General features: G+C 48.8%; 1 protein-coding gene across 2 annotated transcripts in view; it reads left to right on the top strand.

Moving 5' to 3' along the window:
* The window catches only part of LOC148039583 (uncharacterized), a 118,965-nt gene that overhangs the window by 49,153 nt on the left and 51,897 nt on the right, over positions 1-17,915 (top strand). For both annotated transcript variants that reach the window (XM_087692017.1, XM_087692019.1), the window contains exon 10: positions 11,722-11,877. In XM_087692017.1, coding sequence (XP_087548143.1) covers positions 11,722-11,877 — 156 coding nt within the window. The remainder of the gene's footprint in view (positions 1-11,721; positions 11,878-17,915) is intronic.

The following is a 17,915-nucleotide window of genomic DNA, read 5'->3' as shown; positions in this document are numbered from 1 at the left end:
GGCAAGCCAGCTTCCCACCGCCAAGCCATAAAAAATACGATACCCTCCTCGGCCTCCAGCTGTCCCATTGGTGGCACTAGAAGGTCCGTCGGAACGGCTCCGTGATGCTGTGCTCGGCCCAGTGCCTGCTACGTGACGGTGCCCAATCCATGTCCTCCCGCATCAGTACATGTCTGCCAATCTTGATGGTGTACTCCAAGAACCTCGGTGGCTTCTTGGTGACCGCAGTGGTCGGCCAAAGCCACTCTCCCGGATCCCACTCCAGCTCCTCAAGTGGCCTTCCTTCCCAGATCCAGAGGCGCCACTTCCTCAGCTCCTGCCAAAAGACCAACGGGTCCAGCCGCCATGTCTTCCCCTGAAGGCCAACCACCCGGATCCTCTTCCGTGAAAGGACAGCTAACCCCTCATCCTGGTCCCCTCTGTCAAGAGCTAGATGCCTCCCCTCCTGCACTGTGAAAAAGGTCCCAGGTGGAGCGCCACCCACTCTTCCTACCACCTGTAGGGGGATGCCAGCTGGTGAAAACCTAGCGGCCCATACCTCCCCGTGCTCTATCGGCTCTCAAATCGGGGGGGCAGCTTAATGCATGCTTCAGCACCTCCTCGTCCGCCATCCTGTACACCTCCCGCCATGTCCTGATGGTACAAGCCGGGCCAGCCTCCCATCCAGCCCACTGGATGTGGGGGCGCTCACCAATCTGTGCTCCTTCCAAATCCCTGACCTGCAGGTTCCAAATCACCGGTTCAATCTCCTCCTGGCAGCCTAGGGGGCTTTGGATAAGGGCCTTGTGGAGGCCCTGCCACACATGGAGCAATTTGCTAGGAAGGATGATCTGGGGGGGGTGATCTAGGCTGACGTGAAGATCCATCTCAGGGATGGCCTCCACTCACCGCCAAGCCTCGATCTACAGCCCTGAAGACCCTCCTGCAATAGGACCTTCCAGGTCTGCCCTCCCGGTGTGAGGCCTCAGACAACTAGCTTGCCGAGGAGGGCCATACTCTGATACTCTGGGTCTATGATCCCAAGCCCTCCCTCTGACCGATGTCGTATAATGGTTGTCCATGCCACCTTGGCTCTGGAATCCCTGGAGCCGTCTATCCTGGACCAAAGGAAATTCCGCACTAGGCGGCGAAGCTGCATTACATAGGAGGAGGAGAAGCACCAACACAAGGCGATGTACCAGGCCGTTGCTAGGAGGACCTGGTTAGCTACCAGGGCTCGGCCGACTAGTGAGAGGCGAGCTGTGCTCCAGTAGGTCAGTTTCCTCCGAATAGAATCAAGGACTAGAAGAAACTGCTGGGCGGGAGTGATGTCAAGTCCCACCTGGAACCCTAGGTACCGGACGGTTTGTCCTCTGCTCACCCATCTAAATCTCAGGTGGACGCTCCACTCCGTGCTAGAGTCCGGGTCTGTGAGGAAACCAACCGAACTTCATCAGTTGATTTTCGCTCCCGCTGCAAAATAGAACACCTCAAGTGCCAACCTCACTCTTTCAAGCATCAACTCGTCGTCCTCTATGTAAAGTGTTGTATCATCTGCATACTCTGAGTCTAACAACTCAATCTCCTCTCTTACTGGAAGTCAGAGGCCATGTAAACCACTCATACGTACCCTGAGGAAGTGAGACATCGCCTCTGCAAAGAGAAAGAACATGTACGGGGCTAGGAGGCAGCCCTGTCGGACTGATCTCTCCAGTCGAACCTCCTCCCCTCGCTTCCCTCCTATAAGAACCTTGCTGGTGACCGATCTGTAAAGTGCGGAGACCCCAGAAATCCAAGCCTGGGGGAAACCCAACCTCACCATGGTGCCCTCTAGGGAATCCCAGTCCACCCTGTCATAGGCTTTCTCAAAGTCTAAGAGTAGTACGGCAAGTCTCTGTTCACTGTGCTGGGCCCACTTTGTCGCCTCAAAGAAGGTGAATACATTGTCTAGGATGCTCCTATCTTGGACAAAGCTTGTCTGTGTGTCATGGATGATGTCAGGAAGCAAGGGGCGTAATCGCCTACCAATCATCTTTGCCAGTGCCTTATAGGCCACTGACAGTAAGGTGATCGGTCTCCACTAGTAAAGCTGCAACCGGTCCCCCCCTTTGGGGAGAAGACTGATAAGGCCTGCCGATAGACTCCCTAGCATCTGTCCTGAAGTGAAAATTTCCTGAAAGGCCAACAGTAGGGGGTCCTTCACCACTTCCCAGAAGGTAGTGAAGAAAGCCTTAGAGAGTCCATCCTCTCTCGGGCATTTCTGCCCATCCTGTTTATGGAAAGCCTCCTCTAGTTCCTTCTCTGTGAAGGGGGCTAGGAGGGAGTGTCCCATCTCCTTTGTGACAAGGAACGAGATATTATCCCAGACCTACTGTCTACCTCGATGTCCTCTAGCTGAGGCTGTCTCTTGCTAGAAGAGGCGACTATAGTAGTAGGTGGCAATCTCCATCACCTCGTCTGGGCAAGAATGGATCCTCCCATACTAATCTCGGAGGCTGTGTATTTGCTCTCCTGAGGTGCGAGGCTCATGCACCTGAAAAAACTCCCTGCACATTGTGTCCCAATTCCGCACCCAAAAAGCTGCTGAGGTGTGGAAAGAGAACTCGGAGCACCTGTCCTCTAGACCAGCAATGGCTGCTCGCGCACGCACCTCCTGTGCGTGGAGAGTGGGATCCCCTGGTGCTACTTGTAATAATCTCTGCGTGGCTGCAAGGTCCCGTCGGAGTGCTCTCTCCTCGTTCGAGCTCTGCTGCCTGGCCTGTATGGCTGCCTCTTGGCAGATCCTGCTCAACCCAGCTAGGGCCTCTGCAACCTCCTTTGCGATCTGACCCCTCGTGCCCCACTCTCTGGTCCAAATTTGCTCTATCTGTCTCGTCACCTCCTCCCTCTTGTAGATCGAGTCAGGGATCTGACAAGATTGTGAATCTAGGGCAGATACTAGGGGATCTAGTGTCAGGAGAACCGGGCAATGATCGGCGGACAACGTAGTGCCTACCAATTGCCCAATCTGGCCTCCCCGAGAGCCTCCCCACTCTGCCACATAAAACCTATCCAACCGCTCCAATAGGGCTCCACCTAGCCGTCTGTATCTCCAAGAGAAGTCTAGTGACCTCTCCCTCCTGTGGAAGGCAGGTTCTCTCCAAGCATCGCGTGCTCCTACTGCCAGTAGAAACACCTCCCATGCCTCCTGCTCCTCCCCGGCCATGCCCTAGTAGTTTCAGTCTCTGCCTTGCTGGTCCTCCAAAGCCTCCAGGTTGTTGAAGTCTCCTCCAACAATCCAAGAGTCCACCTCTGGGAGTCCTTCCGCGATCTCCACCCAGAACCTGTTGTGTGCCCTAACCTCCGTGGGGGCATAGATATTAAGGAATCCAAGGCAAGAGTCCCCGATATCCAATCTGATCCATAGCACCCTCCCTGCCACTATCGTCCCGTGGTGGCGAACACAAGCGGCAAGACTCGGACCAATAGAGGTGCATACACCTCCACTCCTACCGTAGGCACCTATGGCGTGCTCCTAGTAAGTGTGCGAGCTGCCTGGGAGTACCTTCCCTACCCGTTGGGCCTGGGCGAGGGTGAGCTTGTGCTCCTGTAGAAGTAAGATGTCGATCCGTCCGGCCAGGGCAGGCTGCAGCTCCTATCGAACAATCAATTTCTTGGAACCACGTGCCCACTGTAGGCTATTCACATTCCAGGATGCAAGGTGTAAGCTCATAGGGAAACCTATGACTACTCGAACAGGCATCTGTTTAGTGTGGAGGCTGCTGATGATGAGGAGGAGCTATGAGGTATGCAGGTGCGCTTTGCCGCCGGTCTGGATGGTGAGCTCCATTCCCCCATTGTGGCCCTCGGCCGGACCATAGGGGTGATAGACATTCCAGGTGGTACTATCAATGCGTCTATCAGCCATGCGGAGAGTCGAGACTTTGTGCACTGGTAGAAATGGGCCGCTTGTGCCAGGGGCCACTCGATCACATCCCTCAGAGCCCTCCACTGTGGAGGGGCTCGGAAGATAATGCTCAGGTGAGGGACCTCAGCACCGGCCCACCAGTTAATGTCCATCACGCAACTAGGCCACTGCTGTGCAAACAATGCTAGTCCTTCTCCCATCCACTAGGAGGTATGGTCCGCCACCTGACTCTTCAACTCTTCCTCTATCTATGTCGCTGTCCACTCCCCTGAGTGAGAGGGCTGAAGAAAAAAAGCATAGTTTGGTCCATCCGCCGGTGGTGCTAGAAGATGGACCTTGCCCCTCCTTGACTTATGAACCACGAAGATCCCCACCTCTAGAGGTAGTCGGAACTCTCTGCGCTCCGCAACTCTCAAGTAGGACCATGGGCCACTGCGGAAGAACTCCTGTGGCAGTAGGTAAGTCTGTCTCAGGAAAGTGTGATGGGCGGCAGGGGTGGATGAGCTGGTGGCTATATGGGAGGGAGGAGATTGCTGGTGCGAAGAGGATGTAGGCGTGTGTGGCTCATCACCTCCTGTGGTCCGAGGGGGGGTGGACCTGGGGGGGCTCACCTGAAATTGGTGCGGATCAAGGGAGGTGCTCGGTACGTAAGGTGGTGGGGGGGGGGGGATGATCGAGGGATGGTGGGATGGATGGAAGTACATGGCGGGTGTGGGGGAGGGCTGGTGGTCCTGGAAGTGGGGGGCTGTGGGCCAGGGTCACTGGGGGGGGAGGGGCATGGGATGTGGAGGGAGGTGGGTGTGGGGGCTGTGGAGCCTCAGGAGAGGTAGTTTGTGGCGCAGGTGGTGGATGTGAGGAGTTGCAGTTCTGCCGGGTGGGGCGAGTAGGGGGGGGGGGGGGCGCTGTGGAGTGCTCTGTCGAGGGGGCGTCACACGCCGACTCCCTGCCAAGGCTGGGTCTGAGACGTTGGCTGCGCCCCCCTGCCGTCTCCCTCTCTATCGTGTCTGGACCCGTGTAAAGCCATCAACGTCCACCTATGGACCTGTCGGCAGAGCCACCTTGGCTCTGAAACGCGTCCAACCTGCTGCCTGATGCCCAAAGTCATGGCAGTGCAAGCACTGCCCTGGCTGCCCCGTCACAATGACCTACTGCCTAAAGGAGTGCCCGCCTGCCTCAATCTCTAGGAACTGTGGGATATTCTTAATCTCTTTCACTGCCACCCGTACTTTTGGGACTCCTGCCGCTGTCACTGCATTCGCGAAGGATGCAGGAAGAATAGTGTCAAAGAGCTGACCGAAGTCTTCCACCAACTGGCAATACTCTATTGCCATGCCAGGAAAAAGAAGGGTGATTGGGTGCCGGAGAAACTTGTTGTGAAGTGCAAACGCCCCCACAATAAAGCCACTGTACCAGGGGACCATGTATATGACCCCCTTCGTGGACGCATACGGTGAACTGGCAAGTAACTTACGAGCTGCGTTTGTCGAACTGAGCCGGACCATGAAGATCCCTTGGCCCAGTAGGACCGCCTCCACAATCTGCGCTGTGCCGATGTGCAGCATGGAATGAAGCCAGTTCCGAAGCTAGACCTGGCTGGAGAATGTCCTACTACCTGACCATAAATTGTTGTTTCCTTTAGCTCCAGCTCCTTAGCTCGGATGACTAAGAGCTGCTCCTCAGAGAGGACGGCGCGCAAGGTATTTGACTGGGGGGCGCTCGCTGAGTGCGTCGGCGTCTGAACAAAGGTTTCCATTGCACGTCCCTTCTGCGAGACAACCAATCACGTCGCGGTGCTACCTGGTGGGGGGGGGTAGTTGCTGTAGATAGAGGGAACAACTGGGGGGTGGGGAGATCAATCGCAAGGAGCGGGGGGGGGGGGGGGGGGGGTGCGAACAGTGCAGGGGCAAGGAGTCGGACGGCCACAATCAGTCGAGGTGGGGGGCAATCAGTCGGGACGGAGCGATCAGTTGGACGGCACAGGCAGACGAATGGGCGTGCATAGTCGGGGCGGGGGGACAGTAGCACGACGTGATGGGCATGAGCCAACACGTCGTGGTCTAGATGCAAGATAAGCTTGTTGACCTACTACACGGTCACAAAGCTCCCTTTGCTTCTCCAAGATCACATTTGGACAAAACTGTATCTCTGAATTTGGCTCGTGTAGGAGATGAGCTCGAACCTGATTATGCATAAAACGGAACAAGTGGCAATTGGTATTCCATATTCTAATATTTAAGTAACTTTGAAAATTAAAATCAATAAAAATTCGAAATACAAATGCTCGGCTCAATTGTACCTTGTACTTTCAGCTTACACTCTTTCAGACTATTGCATTGGGTGTCGTGCTTCACTCTCACACTGTCCACTGTTTTGTGTGCTGAGCTTCAATTTCACCGTCCTCTCTTACAAGATGCATGGCCTGAGATCAAAAGGCCAAGCTGGCTTTAGGAGGGGATATACAACTCTAGACCGTATCTTTACATTGAGGGCAATCATGGAAGAAGGCAAGGCATTCAAGAAAAAGCTCTATTGCAAATTTGTGGACTTTCGTAGTAACAATACTTGAAAATAGTATTTTAAAAACTCTGTAAACACAAACCTTATGTGATTGGCAAAAAGAGAATATTTTTTCTAGGAGAGATTTACTACTTGGGTCATATTATATCCAAAGATAGGATTTAGATGGATCTGGAAAACATCAAGTCTATTGTAGAATGGCCGTAATTGACCAATGTTTATGAAGTTTAAAGTTTCTTGGGATTATGCTCTTATTATAGAATATTCATTAAATGGTTTGTAGTGGTTATTGGACCATTGCATAATTTGACCAAGAAAGCTATGGCATTCCGATGGACCAAACTAGAAAAGGAAGCTTTTGAAGCTCTAAAGTTCTACATCAACAAAGGATCTGTTCTGATTATACCTAATTTGTCAAAACCTTTCTTTGTGAAATGTGATACTTTAGGAAATTGCATTGTTGTAGTCATAAAACCCACAAAGGGCATGTAGTTACTTATACAAGCAAAAGGTTGCAAAATATAGAAAAGAATACTACTACTTATGAAAAGGAATTGATGGTCATCATTCTAGCTTTAAAAGATTGGAGACGCTATCTTTTAGATGGAGAATTTCTCATCAAGATGGACTATGATAGTAGTCAAAGACATTTTCTCAACCAACCAAAGATTTTTTAGAAGCATATTCGATGGGCCAATGATTTAGCTCAATTTCTCTTTTAGGTATTGCATATTCCTAGGAAGTAAAACAAGATGGTTGATACCCTATCAAGAAGGCCTCAGATTCATGCAGTGTCCATGATTCATCATATACTTTCCACTAGTATGAGGGTCATCTATGGTTCTGACAAAGACTTGGGAGAGTTTATAGCTTGGTAAAAAGGTAAACTTTTATATTATTTTTTAAAATGGAGAATAATTTGTACATTACTAAAGATTTCAGGTCTAAAGTGATGGAAGAATATCATTTGCTCCTTACGTGGCTCATTGTGGTGTTTTGGCTACAACCAAGATACTTAAAGTGTATTTCTTTTTACCAAAGTCTTCGACAAGCCATTGAGAAAATTGTTAAAGAATATCTTGTGTTCGAAAAGATAAAGTTCGAGCACGAAAAGCCTACAAGACTTTTGTAGCCAATACCAATCGCGAGCCAACCTTGAGAAAGCATTGCTATGGATTTCATTTTTGGCTTGCCAAAATTAGCAAACGGCAATGACAACATATAGACTATTATTGATAGGTTCAGCAAGTAGGCTCATTTCATTCCACTCAAGAAGACTATCAAGTCTAAACATATCGCTAGAATATTTATTCAACAAATCTTCAAACATCATGGATTACCGCAATCCATCATGGGTCATAGAGATCCACGAATTACTAGTCTCTTTTGGCGAGCTCTTTTTGAAAATTTGGTTACAAAGCTTATTTTTTCTTCTTATCATCCTCAAAGAGATGGTCAAAGTGAGATAGACCATCTCAGAATATTGGGTATGCTGAAGTACTATTGCCATGAAGCCAACCAACAATGGGAAACGTATTTATCTCTGATATGCCTATAACAACATAATTCATACTTCTACAGGTAAAGCCTCATTTGAGATTATATATGAAAAACCACTATTAATGCTATAATCAAATAAAGGACATATTTCATACTGATGAGTTTATGTGTGATATGGATACAACTTTTACCTAAGTTAGATGAGCTATCCATAGATCTCAAGAAAAACAAAGGAAAGCAAATGCACTCGGATTTATAAGAAGAAGATTGGGTATGGCTGAAATTTGACGAGGCTCGTCTAAGAACCTCTAACAAGTCTTCATCCCAAGTCACTAAGCTCACAATAAGAAATTATGAGTCATTTTAAAGTCACTGAAAAGATTAATGATGTTTGTTATAAGTTACAACTTCCAGAGCATTGGAGAATTCACAAAGCTTTTCATGTCTATCTTCTAAAGCCTTATGAAGGACCTTCTCCATTGGAACTTGTAATAAAGGATCCCCGTGATATAGATGAATAGGAAGAGATACTTCAACCAGAGTAAATAATCATTCATACAATCAGGAAACGAGAAAAACATTTCTAGAAAGTTTTTTTTGAAATTTAAAAATTACTTTCATATAGATTCTAAATGGATGCCAAAAGAGTATTTTAAATACTATCAAAAAATACTTGCAACTTATGAAGAAGTGGTCGGACTAGAAGTACTTCAAGCAATGTCTTGAAAAAAAGATGAATTTTAAGAGAGGGATGTAACCAACCTTGTGTATATTAACTATTACTGAGACATATTGGCTCAATGATTTAAATTGATTTGACACTCATATACTTTGAAAGGCAATTTCTAATATTTGAGCATTTCAAACTATGATTAAATGTTCAAGGGTGGCCAATGGCTAGAACGCCCTATAATTATGCTTGGGTCGTCGTTGATGAGATTCATGAGAAATTAAAAGTTTAGTCAGGTGGTTAGATTGACTAGAAAGCCCATATGATTAAGATTTTTACACTCAAGTAGTTACATTGACTAGAGGCCCATATAATGAGTGGCTTTAGAAAGCAAAACTAGATACTCATGATCAAAGAAACAAACCATGAACTAGTGAACCTATATAATTGAGCTCTCCAAAATCTAAATTGAGTGACTCTTAAAATTTATGAGGTTACTATTTTTGAACGTTGCTCAAATGGAAATTTTGTTCCCCTCTCAACATGGTGTCGACTCTCTTCTTTCTCTCTCTCTCTCTCTCTCAGTCTTCTAATTTTCGTAGTGATAATTGATCAAATCAGTTAGGCTCAAAAATATTAATGTTCTCGCATTCTTTTCCACACTTGCATTGGAAGACAGCCAAAACCAAGGAATTGGGGGGCAGGGGCAATGACATGTAAAGAAATTTTAAGTGGATTGCTAAGACAAGGCTAGAATAGGGATGGATGGGGCCGAGAATGGGCTGAGGATGAGCTGCAAGTGGCTGAGAATGGGCTGAGATGCGAATGGGCTTGCTGGAAAAATTGTCGCACTGCTGAAGGTGAGAATAAAGGTTGAGAATGCTGGTGCTTGTGCAAGGTTGAAGAGGCTGTACACAAGAAACATGCAACACAGGCTCACACGAGAAAAAAAGGGAGCAAAAACAGGCCAAAAAAGGGATAAAAACAAACTAAATCAGGGCAAACTATCCCAGCATATCCATGTCACTCCTCCCCTACAAGGTGTCCCCTCATTGAGACAGGTGGTGGAATGTTGCAGTAGGTCAGGGATATGCCACCAAGTTTACACACGTCCCTGAATTCAGAATGGGCCCAACATGATCCAGGATGGTAATGCCAGGTCTTGAGGACCTGTCCCACATGCCTGTTGGTACCATGTTATAGATAACAGGTAAGGAGCTTGTGAAGGCTTCATAAGCCCATCTGAAAGCTTGTGTAAAAAGGTGAGCTTGGTGGTGTACTATTGTCAAAAGGTAAGTAACTCGTAAGAGCTTTACATGCCCAAGTGGTCAGGAGAGGATGGCACATCAGTGGCATATTTCGGGAGAGTCTGAGTAACTCTTCATCAGTGATTTCTTATAGGCTCCTAGTGGACCATATACATGGATGATGGGCAACATGCTAGAGTTTAGTAGAGTGGCTGATGGTTCACAGTAGGTGTATCTTATCTTGAATGACGTGGACTTAGATCTGCATCTGATATTTGTTTTGTTTGGCAGTCAATACAATGGCTAATCGCATTAGTTAGAGGGAGAAGAATAATGAACATGCTCAATAGATGATTGGAGTTATACATGGTTTAACAACAATGCTAGTGTAATGCAATCTGATACAAACCTCTCAAGGTGGTTTGGAAGGAATGAGGGAAGAAGCTGGTTGAGGTTTGTAGACCCACTTGGGCTTGCCATAATGCAACTTGATGAACTTCTCCCTGAGTGCAGATTCAATGCCCTTTGAGAGAGAATGATGGAGCTCCAAAGCTCAACTAAAATCATGACCATTGAGGTCTGAAATGCAAGTAGCTTTGGAACATGACTAAAATTATGATCATTGAGGTCTGGAAAATGCACAAATAAGAGTTTGGCAGTAAGCAGTTGGCTAGGAGTAGTCAAAGACCCAATTGCTTGTTTGAGAGGTGGGGGTGGTAGAGGAAACTCACTGACACTGCATTTGGATTGTCCTATGACTTGGGATTTTGGAGGAGAGCTCTCAAATTTTTATTCCACAATACTCATGGAGAGATGATAATGACCTGGGAGCAGTGACATGGGTCACCAACAGAGAACCTGCTTGTGAATACAAGGACTTCAAGGGGGACATATAAGATAGACTGGACTGTATGTGGCACAGATTGGAGCTCATCAGTAGCATCATTGCTTGGAACACTTGGACAGTGACATGCAGTAAGGCCATAGAGCAACAGCATATCTCTATCAATCTCCACATGGCCTTTTTCAAGCCATGCAATCTCCTGGAGTCCACACACATGACCCGATTTTCTGGTTACCTATAGTTCACAGCTGCCATGATGCAGATTGTGTGCCACAATCTTTTCTGTTGCCATGGTCTCCTCCAAGCTGTGATGATCATGCGTCACTGTCAATTCCCATCTCTTTTTTTTTCAAAGAAATCTATCAATAACACCTCGGAGAAATCCCCTTGAGGTAAAATACAAAGTACAAAGAACCCTGCAGAAAGAAAGTGGATAAAGTATATTTTTGTATGGAGAGACATTAAGAAAATGAGAGCACACTATAAAGATGAGAGAAACAATCATATGCTCAACCCATGCAACTTCAGAGAAAATCTTGATGGTGCTGTTGGCAAAGAGACACCACCTTTTTTTGTTTCTCTTTTTTAAATTATTGGGTTTTTTTTTTGGGGTGGCGGGGCGGGGCGGGGGGAGGGGGAGGGGGAGGGGGACCATGGGCCATCAACCATACTGCTCGACCACATTTATATTAGATTGAGTAAGAGACCTTCGATGGAAACAGCTTTTAGATCTTTGCATAGGGTGACCTCAAAAAGAGTGAGGAATTAATACAAAATATTAAAACAGATGAAAGTTAAATACGTATTTTTAATGCTTCTCATGATTTATATCTCTGATTACGTCTGATTCTGTAGTATTCTCTTTTATATTTGTGTATTATAGTTTGAAAGTCTGTTTTTCTGAATACAATCTAGGATAGCCTTGATATACGCCAGAAATTGTAAAATGTCAATAAGTTTGAATCAACCCCTATTATAGGGAGTTCTAACTTGTCTTTCATGATGTAGTATTTATCCTATTTTCAGAATTTTGCATCCTTTTTTTGGTACCATCCAGATGTTTCATAGTGGCCACTATGCTGGTGACCCACTTTTTCCTAAGTTCCGGAATGGAGAGCCGTGGAAGAAGGTTTTTGGCCCTGTTCTCATCTATGTAAATTCTGCTCCACCTGAGAACCCCATGTCAGTTTTATGGGAAGATGCAAAAAGCCAGGTGATCCTTATGAAGTCTCTTGATTATCGGAGAGATTTTGGATTTCCAGTTTTTTGCCTACACCAAAGTAAAAAAATGAAGGGATTTGAAGATGATCTGTGATGTGGATTATCAAAAGCAAAGCTGAAAGTGAATTATTTAGCTTCTACCTGTGATTATTACTACTATGTTGTCATTAAATGTGCTAGTATTCTGATAGTGCAATATTGTCATTAGATGTGTTAGTATTCTGATAATGCATTCATCCTATAATTGTCTTGCCTCTTTGTTCACAATTTTGTCTTATATGTTTCTGCTCGCCAGAGCTGAGATGGTGTGCCTAATCACAGTTTTTATTCTGTGCTTTGGGCCAAACAAAAAAAAGTTACATAGGAAACATGTGTGACATCTTTCTTTGATAATGGGGGACACCTTTATTTGTAATAAATGAATTATGGTAGAAAAGAGAGAATGATTTTACGGCAAATAGATGGGTTCCGTCAGAGATACTGGCACTCCATCTTTCCCAGAGCATCCAGCAACTGCTGAATGGGCCAACTGCATTGAGCACTACTGTAGCCTCCAAATGCAGCTCTAGCAAAGCTGCAGTCCATCTCTAGCTACAGCCAGAGCACCGCTCTAGTGATGCTGGGAATGAGCTTTCTGCTTTACCAGAAGTGCCTCTATCTTGACCTCAGAGGGTTCAACTTCATCCAAGGAACATCTTTTTGGGGACAATCACTTTTACAGCTATGGCAAAAGCAATTACTCTGTAGACAACCACATTTGCAGCTCTGCTAAAAGTGGTTACTTTGGCCCATAGTTTCACTAGTACTATGTACAAAAGGGTTCATACTATACTGTACTATGGGTACTATACTATATGTTTTTTTTTTTTTTTGCAAGTAAAATGTGGTTGATTATATTACTCAAAAAAACTAATTACAACGGAGTGCTCATGCTCAACAGACTAGCTGGAGCTGATGCAAAGTCACAATTACATCATGTATACAAGCCTCTCAAGGCGGTCTAGGAAGGATAGGGGCAAGAAGCCATGGAGGGGAGGTGTATTGCCATCTGGGGCTGCCTGTCTGCATCACGAAGAACAGGTCCTGACCGCCCCAACAGCGCATGCACTGACAACGGAGCTCCTGACGAGCCCTGGACTCGCCCTGCACCTGATCCCATCCGCTGCATAGGGAGTGGATGATGGAGGTCCAAAGCTTTGCTAAGGTCGCCTGTACAGAAATTCTCTCTCGGCCAAAAGCCTCGTGACACCGCACCTTCCAGATATGCCATCCGGTAAGACTCCCTGTGATCTCCCATACCTCAGAGCAGTCTGCCGTGGGCTCCAGTACCTGGCGGATGGGTAGAGCCTCCAAACCGACCACTGCACACAACCTTGCCTCGATAATGAATATCATGTCCTGCATCTCGTCCTCGTATAGAAGGTGACAGCCCTGGCTGATTGCCTGCCAGCAAAAAGCTCCCCATGAGATACATCCAAGGCTGGGTGCTATACGGCGAAGGATGCGGCATGCTCCTCTCCACACGAGCTGCACCTCCTCACATGACCAAAGGCAGTGCTTTGGGGTTTCCAGAGGCAGCTCTATGCAGCGCTTACAACCTCCCTCCTTTTGCATTTGGGCAAGCCAACTTCCCATCGCCAAGCCTCCATGTGCCACCAGCCATAAAAAATACGATACCCTTCTCAACCTCCAACTATCCCATAGGCGACGCCAGAAAGTCTGTCAGAAAGGCTCCGTGATACTGCACTCCGCCTAGTGCCTGCTATGTGATGGCACCCAATCCATATCCTCCTGCATTAGTACATGTCTGCCAATCCTGGCAGTGTACTCCAGGAACCTTGGTGGCTTCTTGGGGACTGCAGTGGCCGGCCATAGCCACTCTCCTAGATCCCACTCTAGCTCATCAAGTGGTCTGCTCTCCCAAATCCAAAGGCGCCATTCCCTGAGCTCCCTCCAGAAAACATAGGGGTCCAATCGCCATGTCTTCCCCTGAAGGCCCACCACCCGAATCCTCCTCCATGAAAGGGTAGCTATCCCCTCATCCTGCTGCCCTCTGCCAAGGGCCAGACGCCCCCCCTCCTAAACAGTGAAGAAAATCCCCTGCGAGGCACTGCCCACCCTACTTGCCACCGGTAGGGGGATGCTTGCTGGTGAAAACCTAGCTGCCCATATCTCCCCAGGCTCTATCGGCTCTCGTATCGGGGGAGCAAGCCACTCCAAAGGTATCGCTACATCTATCTCCCTTCTTCTCAACTCCACTCCTCTCTAGCAACTTGATACATGCTACAACACCTCCTCATCCACCATCCTGTATACCTCCCGCCAAGTCCTGATGGTACGGGCCGGACCGGCCTCCAAACCAACCCACTGGATGTGGGGGCGCTCGCCAATCTGTACCCGTTCCCGATCCTTGACCTAGGGGTTCTAGATCACCGGCTGACGATCTATCTCCTCCTAGCAACCTAGGGCGCTCTAGATGAGGGCCTTACAGAGGCCCTGCCACACGGGGAGTAAGCTACGTAGAAAAGGTGATTTTGGGGGGGGGGGGGGGTGATCTGGGCTGATGTGAAGATCCATCTCAAGGACGACCTCCACTCCCCAGGTCTACAATCCTGAAGACCCTCCTGCAATCAGACTTTCCAGGTCTGGCCGCTTGGTGTGAGGCCGCGGACAACTAGCTTACCCAAGGGGGCCATACTCTGATACTCTGAGTCTATGATCCCAAGCCCTCCCTCTAACCGATGCCGTATGATGGTCGCCCATGCCACCTTGGCCCTGAAATCCCTAGAGCCATCTGACCCTGACCAAAGGAAATTCCGCACTAGGCGGCAAAGCTGCACTACGCAGGATGAGGAGAAGCACCAACACGAGGCGATATACCAGGCCGTCACTAGGAGGACCTCGTTGACCACTAGGGCTCGGCTGGCTAGTGAGAGGCAAGCCGTGCTCCAGTAGGTCAGCTTCCTCCGAATAGAATCAAGGACAGGAAGAAATGGCTGGGCAGGAGTGATGTCGAGTCCCACCAGGAACCCTAGGTATGGGACGGTCTGCCCTCTCCTCACCCATCTAAACCCTAGGTGGATGCCCCACTCCGTGCTAGAGTCCGGATCTGTGAGGAAACCAACCAACTTTTACCAGTTGATTTTCACTCCGGCTGCAGAACAGAACATGTCAAGAGCCAGCCTCACTCTCTCAAGCATCAACTCATCGTCCTCAATGTAGAGTGTTGTGTCATCTGCATACTCTGAGTCTAACAACTCAGACTCCTCTCTCACTGGAAATCGGAGCCCGCGTAATCCGCTCACAGGTGACCTGAGGAAGTGAGACATCACCTCTGCAAAGAGTAGAAACAAGTATGGGGCCAGGGGGCAGCCCTGTTGGACCGATTTCTCCAACCAAACCTCCTCCCCTAGCCTTCCACCTATGAGAACCCTGCTGGTGGCCGATCTCTAAAGTGCAGACATGGTGCCCTCTAGGAAATCCCAATCCACCCTGTCATAAGCTTTCTCGAAATCCAAGAGTAATACAGCCAGTCTCTTCCCACTAGGCTGAGCCCACTCTATTGCCTCAAAGAAGATGAAAACATTGTCTAGGATGCTCCTATCCTGGACAAAGCCTGTCTGTGTGTCATGGATGATGTCTAGAAGCATAGGGTGTAGTCACCTACCAATCATCTTTGCCAGTACCTTATAGGCCACTGACAATAAGGTGATCGGTCTCCACTGGGAAAGCTCCAACTGGTCTCCCCCTTTGGGGAGAAGACTGATAAGGCATGCCGAAAGACTCCCTAGCATCTGTCTTGAAGTGAAAATCTCCTAGAAGGCCATCAGTAAGGGGTCCTTCACCTCTTCCCAATAGGTAGTGAAGAAGGCCTTAGAGAGGCCATCCTCTCCCGGGCATTTCTACCCATCCTGTGTATGGAAAGCCTCTTCTAGTTCCTTCTCTGTGAAGGGGGCTAGGAGGGAGTGTCCCATCTCCTCTGTGACGAGGGACGGGATGTGATCCCAAACCTGCTGTCTAGAACATTGTCCTCTAGCTGAGGCTGTTTCCTGTTGGAAAAGGCGCCTGTATTAGTTAGTGGCAATCTCCATCACCTCATTTGGGCTAGAACGAGTCCTCCCATACTGATCACGGAGGCTGCATATCTACTCTCCTACGGTGCGAGGCTGGCGTACCTAGAAGACCTCCCTGCACATCGTGTCCCCCTTCCGCGCCGAGAAGGCTGCTGAGGTGCAAAAAGAGGACTCCGAACGCCTGTCCTGTAGGCCAGCAATGGCTGCTCACGCGCGCACCTCCTGTGCGTGGAAAGTGGGATCCTCTAGTGCCTCCTGTAATAATCTCTACGTGGCTACGAGGTCCCGCCAGAGTGCTCTCTCCTCCTCCTAGCTGTGCTGCCTGGACTGTACGGCTGCCGCTTGGCAATTTCTGCTCAACTCGGCTAGGACCTTTGCAATCTCCTCTGCGATCCAGTCCCTCTTGCCCCACTCCCTTGTCCAAATCTGCTATGTCTTATCACCTGCTCCCTCTTATAGATTGAGTCAGGGATGCGATACGATCGTGTGTCTAGGGCAGACACTGGGGAATCAAGTTTCAGGAGAACTGGGGAATGATCGAACAACATGGTGCCCGCCAACTGCTCAATCTAGCCTCCACGAGAGCCTTCCCACTCTCCTACATAAAACCTATCCAAACATTCAAGCAGGACTCTGCCTAGCCGCTTGTATCCCCAAAAGAAGTCCAGCGACCTCTCCCTCCTGTGAAAGGCAAGGTCTCTCTAGGCATTGCGTGCTCCGACTGCCAGTAGAAAGGCCTCCCATGCCTCCTACTCCTCCCCCGCCATGCCCTGGTAGTTTCAACCTCTGCCCTGCTGGTCCTCCAAAGCCTCCAGGTTGTTGACCAACGATCCAGGAGTCTACCTCTGGGAGACCATCCACGATGTCCACCCAGAACCTGCTGTGTGCCCTAACCTCCGTAGGGGCATAGACATTGAGGACTCCAAGGCACGAGTCCCCAATGTCCAATCTGATCCAAGGAACCCTCCTTGCCACTATCGTCTCGTGGTCTCGTACACAAGCGGTGAGACTCGGGCCAATAGAGATGCATAGGCCTCCACTCCTGCCATGGGCACCTTTGGCGTGCTCCCAATAAGTGTGCGAGCTGTTCGGTAGTACCTTCCCAACCCACTAGGCCTGGGTGGGAGTGAGCTTATGCTCCTGTAGGAGTAAGATGTCGATCCGTCCTGTAAGGACAGGTTGCAGCTCCTGCCAAACAATCAACTTCCTGGAACCATGTGCCCCACTGTAGCGGAGACTATTCACATTCCAGGATGCAAGGTGTAAGCTCATGGGGAAACTTGTGATTGACCGAACATGCATCTATTCGGTGTGGAGGCTGCTGATGAGGAGGAAAAACTATGGAGCATACAAGTACGCTTTGCCCCCAATCTGGACAGCGAACTCCAGCCCCCCATGATGGCCCTTGATCAGACCATAGGGGTGATAGATGCTCCAGGTGGTACTATCAATGCATCTATCAGCCATGCTGAGAGTCGGACTTTGTACACTTGTAGAAATGGGCCGCCTATCCCAGGGGCCACTCGATCATATCTCGTGGAGCTCTCCACTATGGAGAGGCTCGAAAGATAATGCTCAAGTGTGGGACCTCGGCACCAGCCCACCAGTTAATGTCCATCATGCAACCAGGATAGTGTTGTGCAAACAGTGCTAGTCATTTCTCTCCCATCCACTGGGAGGTGTGGTCCCCCACCTGACTCTTCAGCTCCTCCTCTATCTGTGCCGTCGTCCACTCCTCTGAGTGAGACGACTGAAGGAAAAAAGCATAGTTTGGTCCATCTGGTGGTGCTAGTAGATGGACCTTGCCCCTCCTTGACTTACGAACCACGAAGATCCCCACCTCTAGAGGTAGTGGGAACTCTCCGCCCTCCGCAACTCTCAGGTAGGACCATGGGCCATTGCGGAAGAAGTCATGTGGCAACAGCTGTGCCTGTCTCAGGAAAGTCTGACGAGCAGT

Source organism: Lygodium microphyllum, chromosome 2, assembly GCF_053477565.2.
Source record: "Lygodium microphyllum isolate KBCC chromosome 2, Lygodium_microphyllum_v1.1.10, whole genome shotgun sequence".
In the NCBI taxonomy this organism is placed as follows: Eukaryota; Viridiplantae; Streptophyta; class Polypodiopsida; order Schizaeales; family Lygodiaceae; genus Lygodium; species Lygodium microphyllum.
The sequence above is the reverse complement of the archived record's forward strand: the minus strand, read 5'-3'. Positions and strand labels throughout refer to the sequence as shown.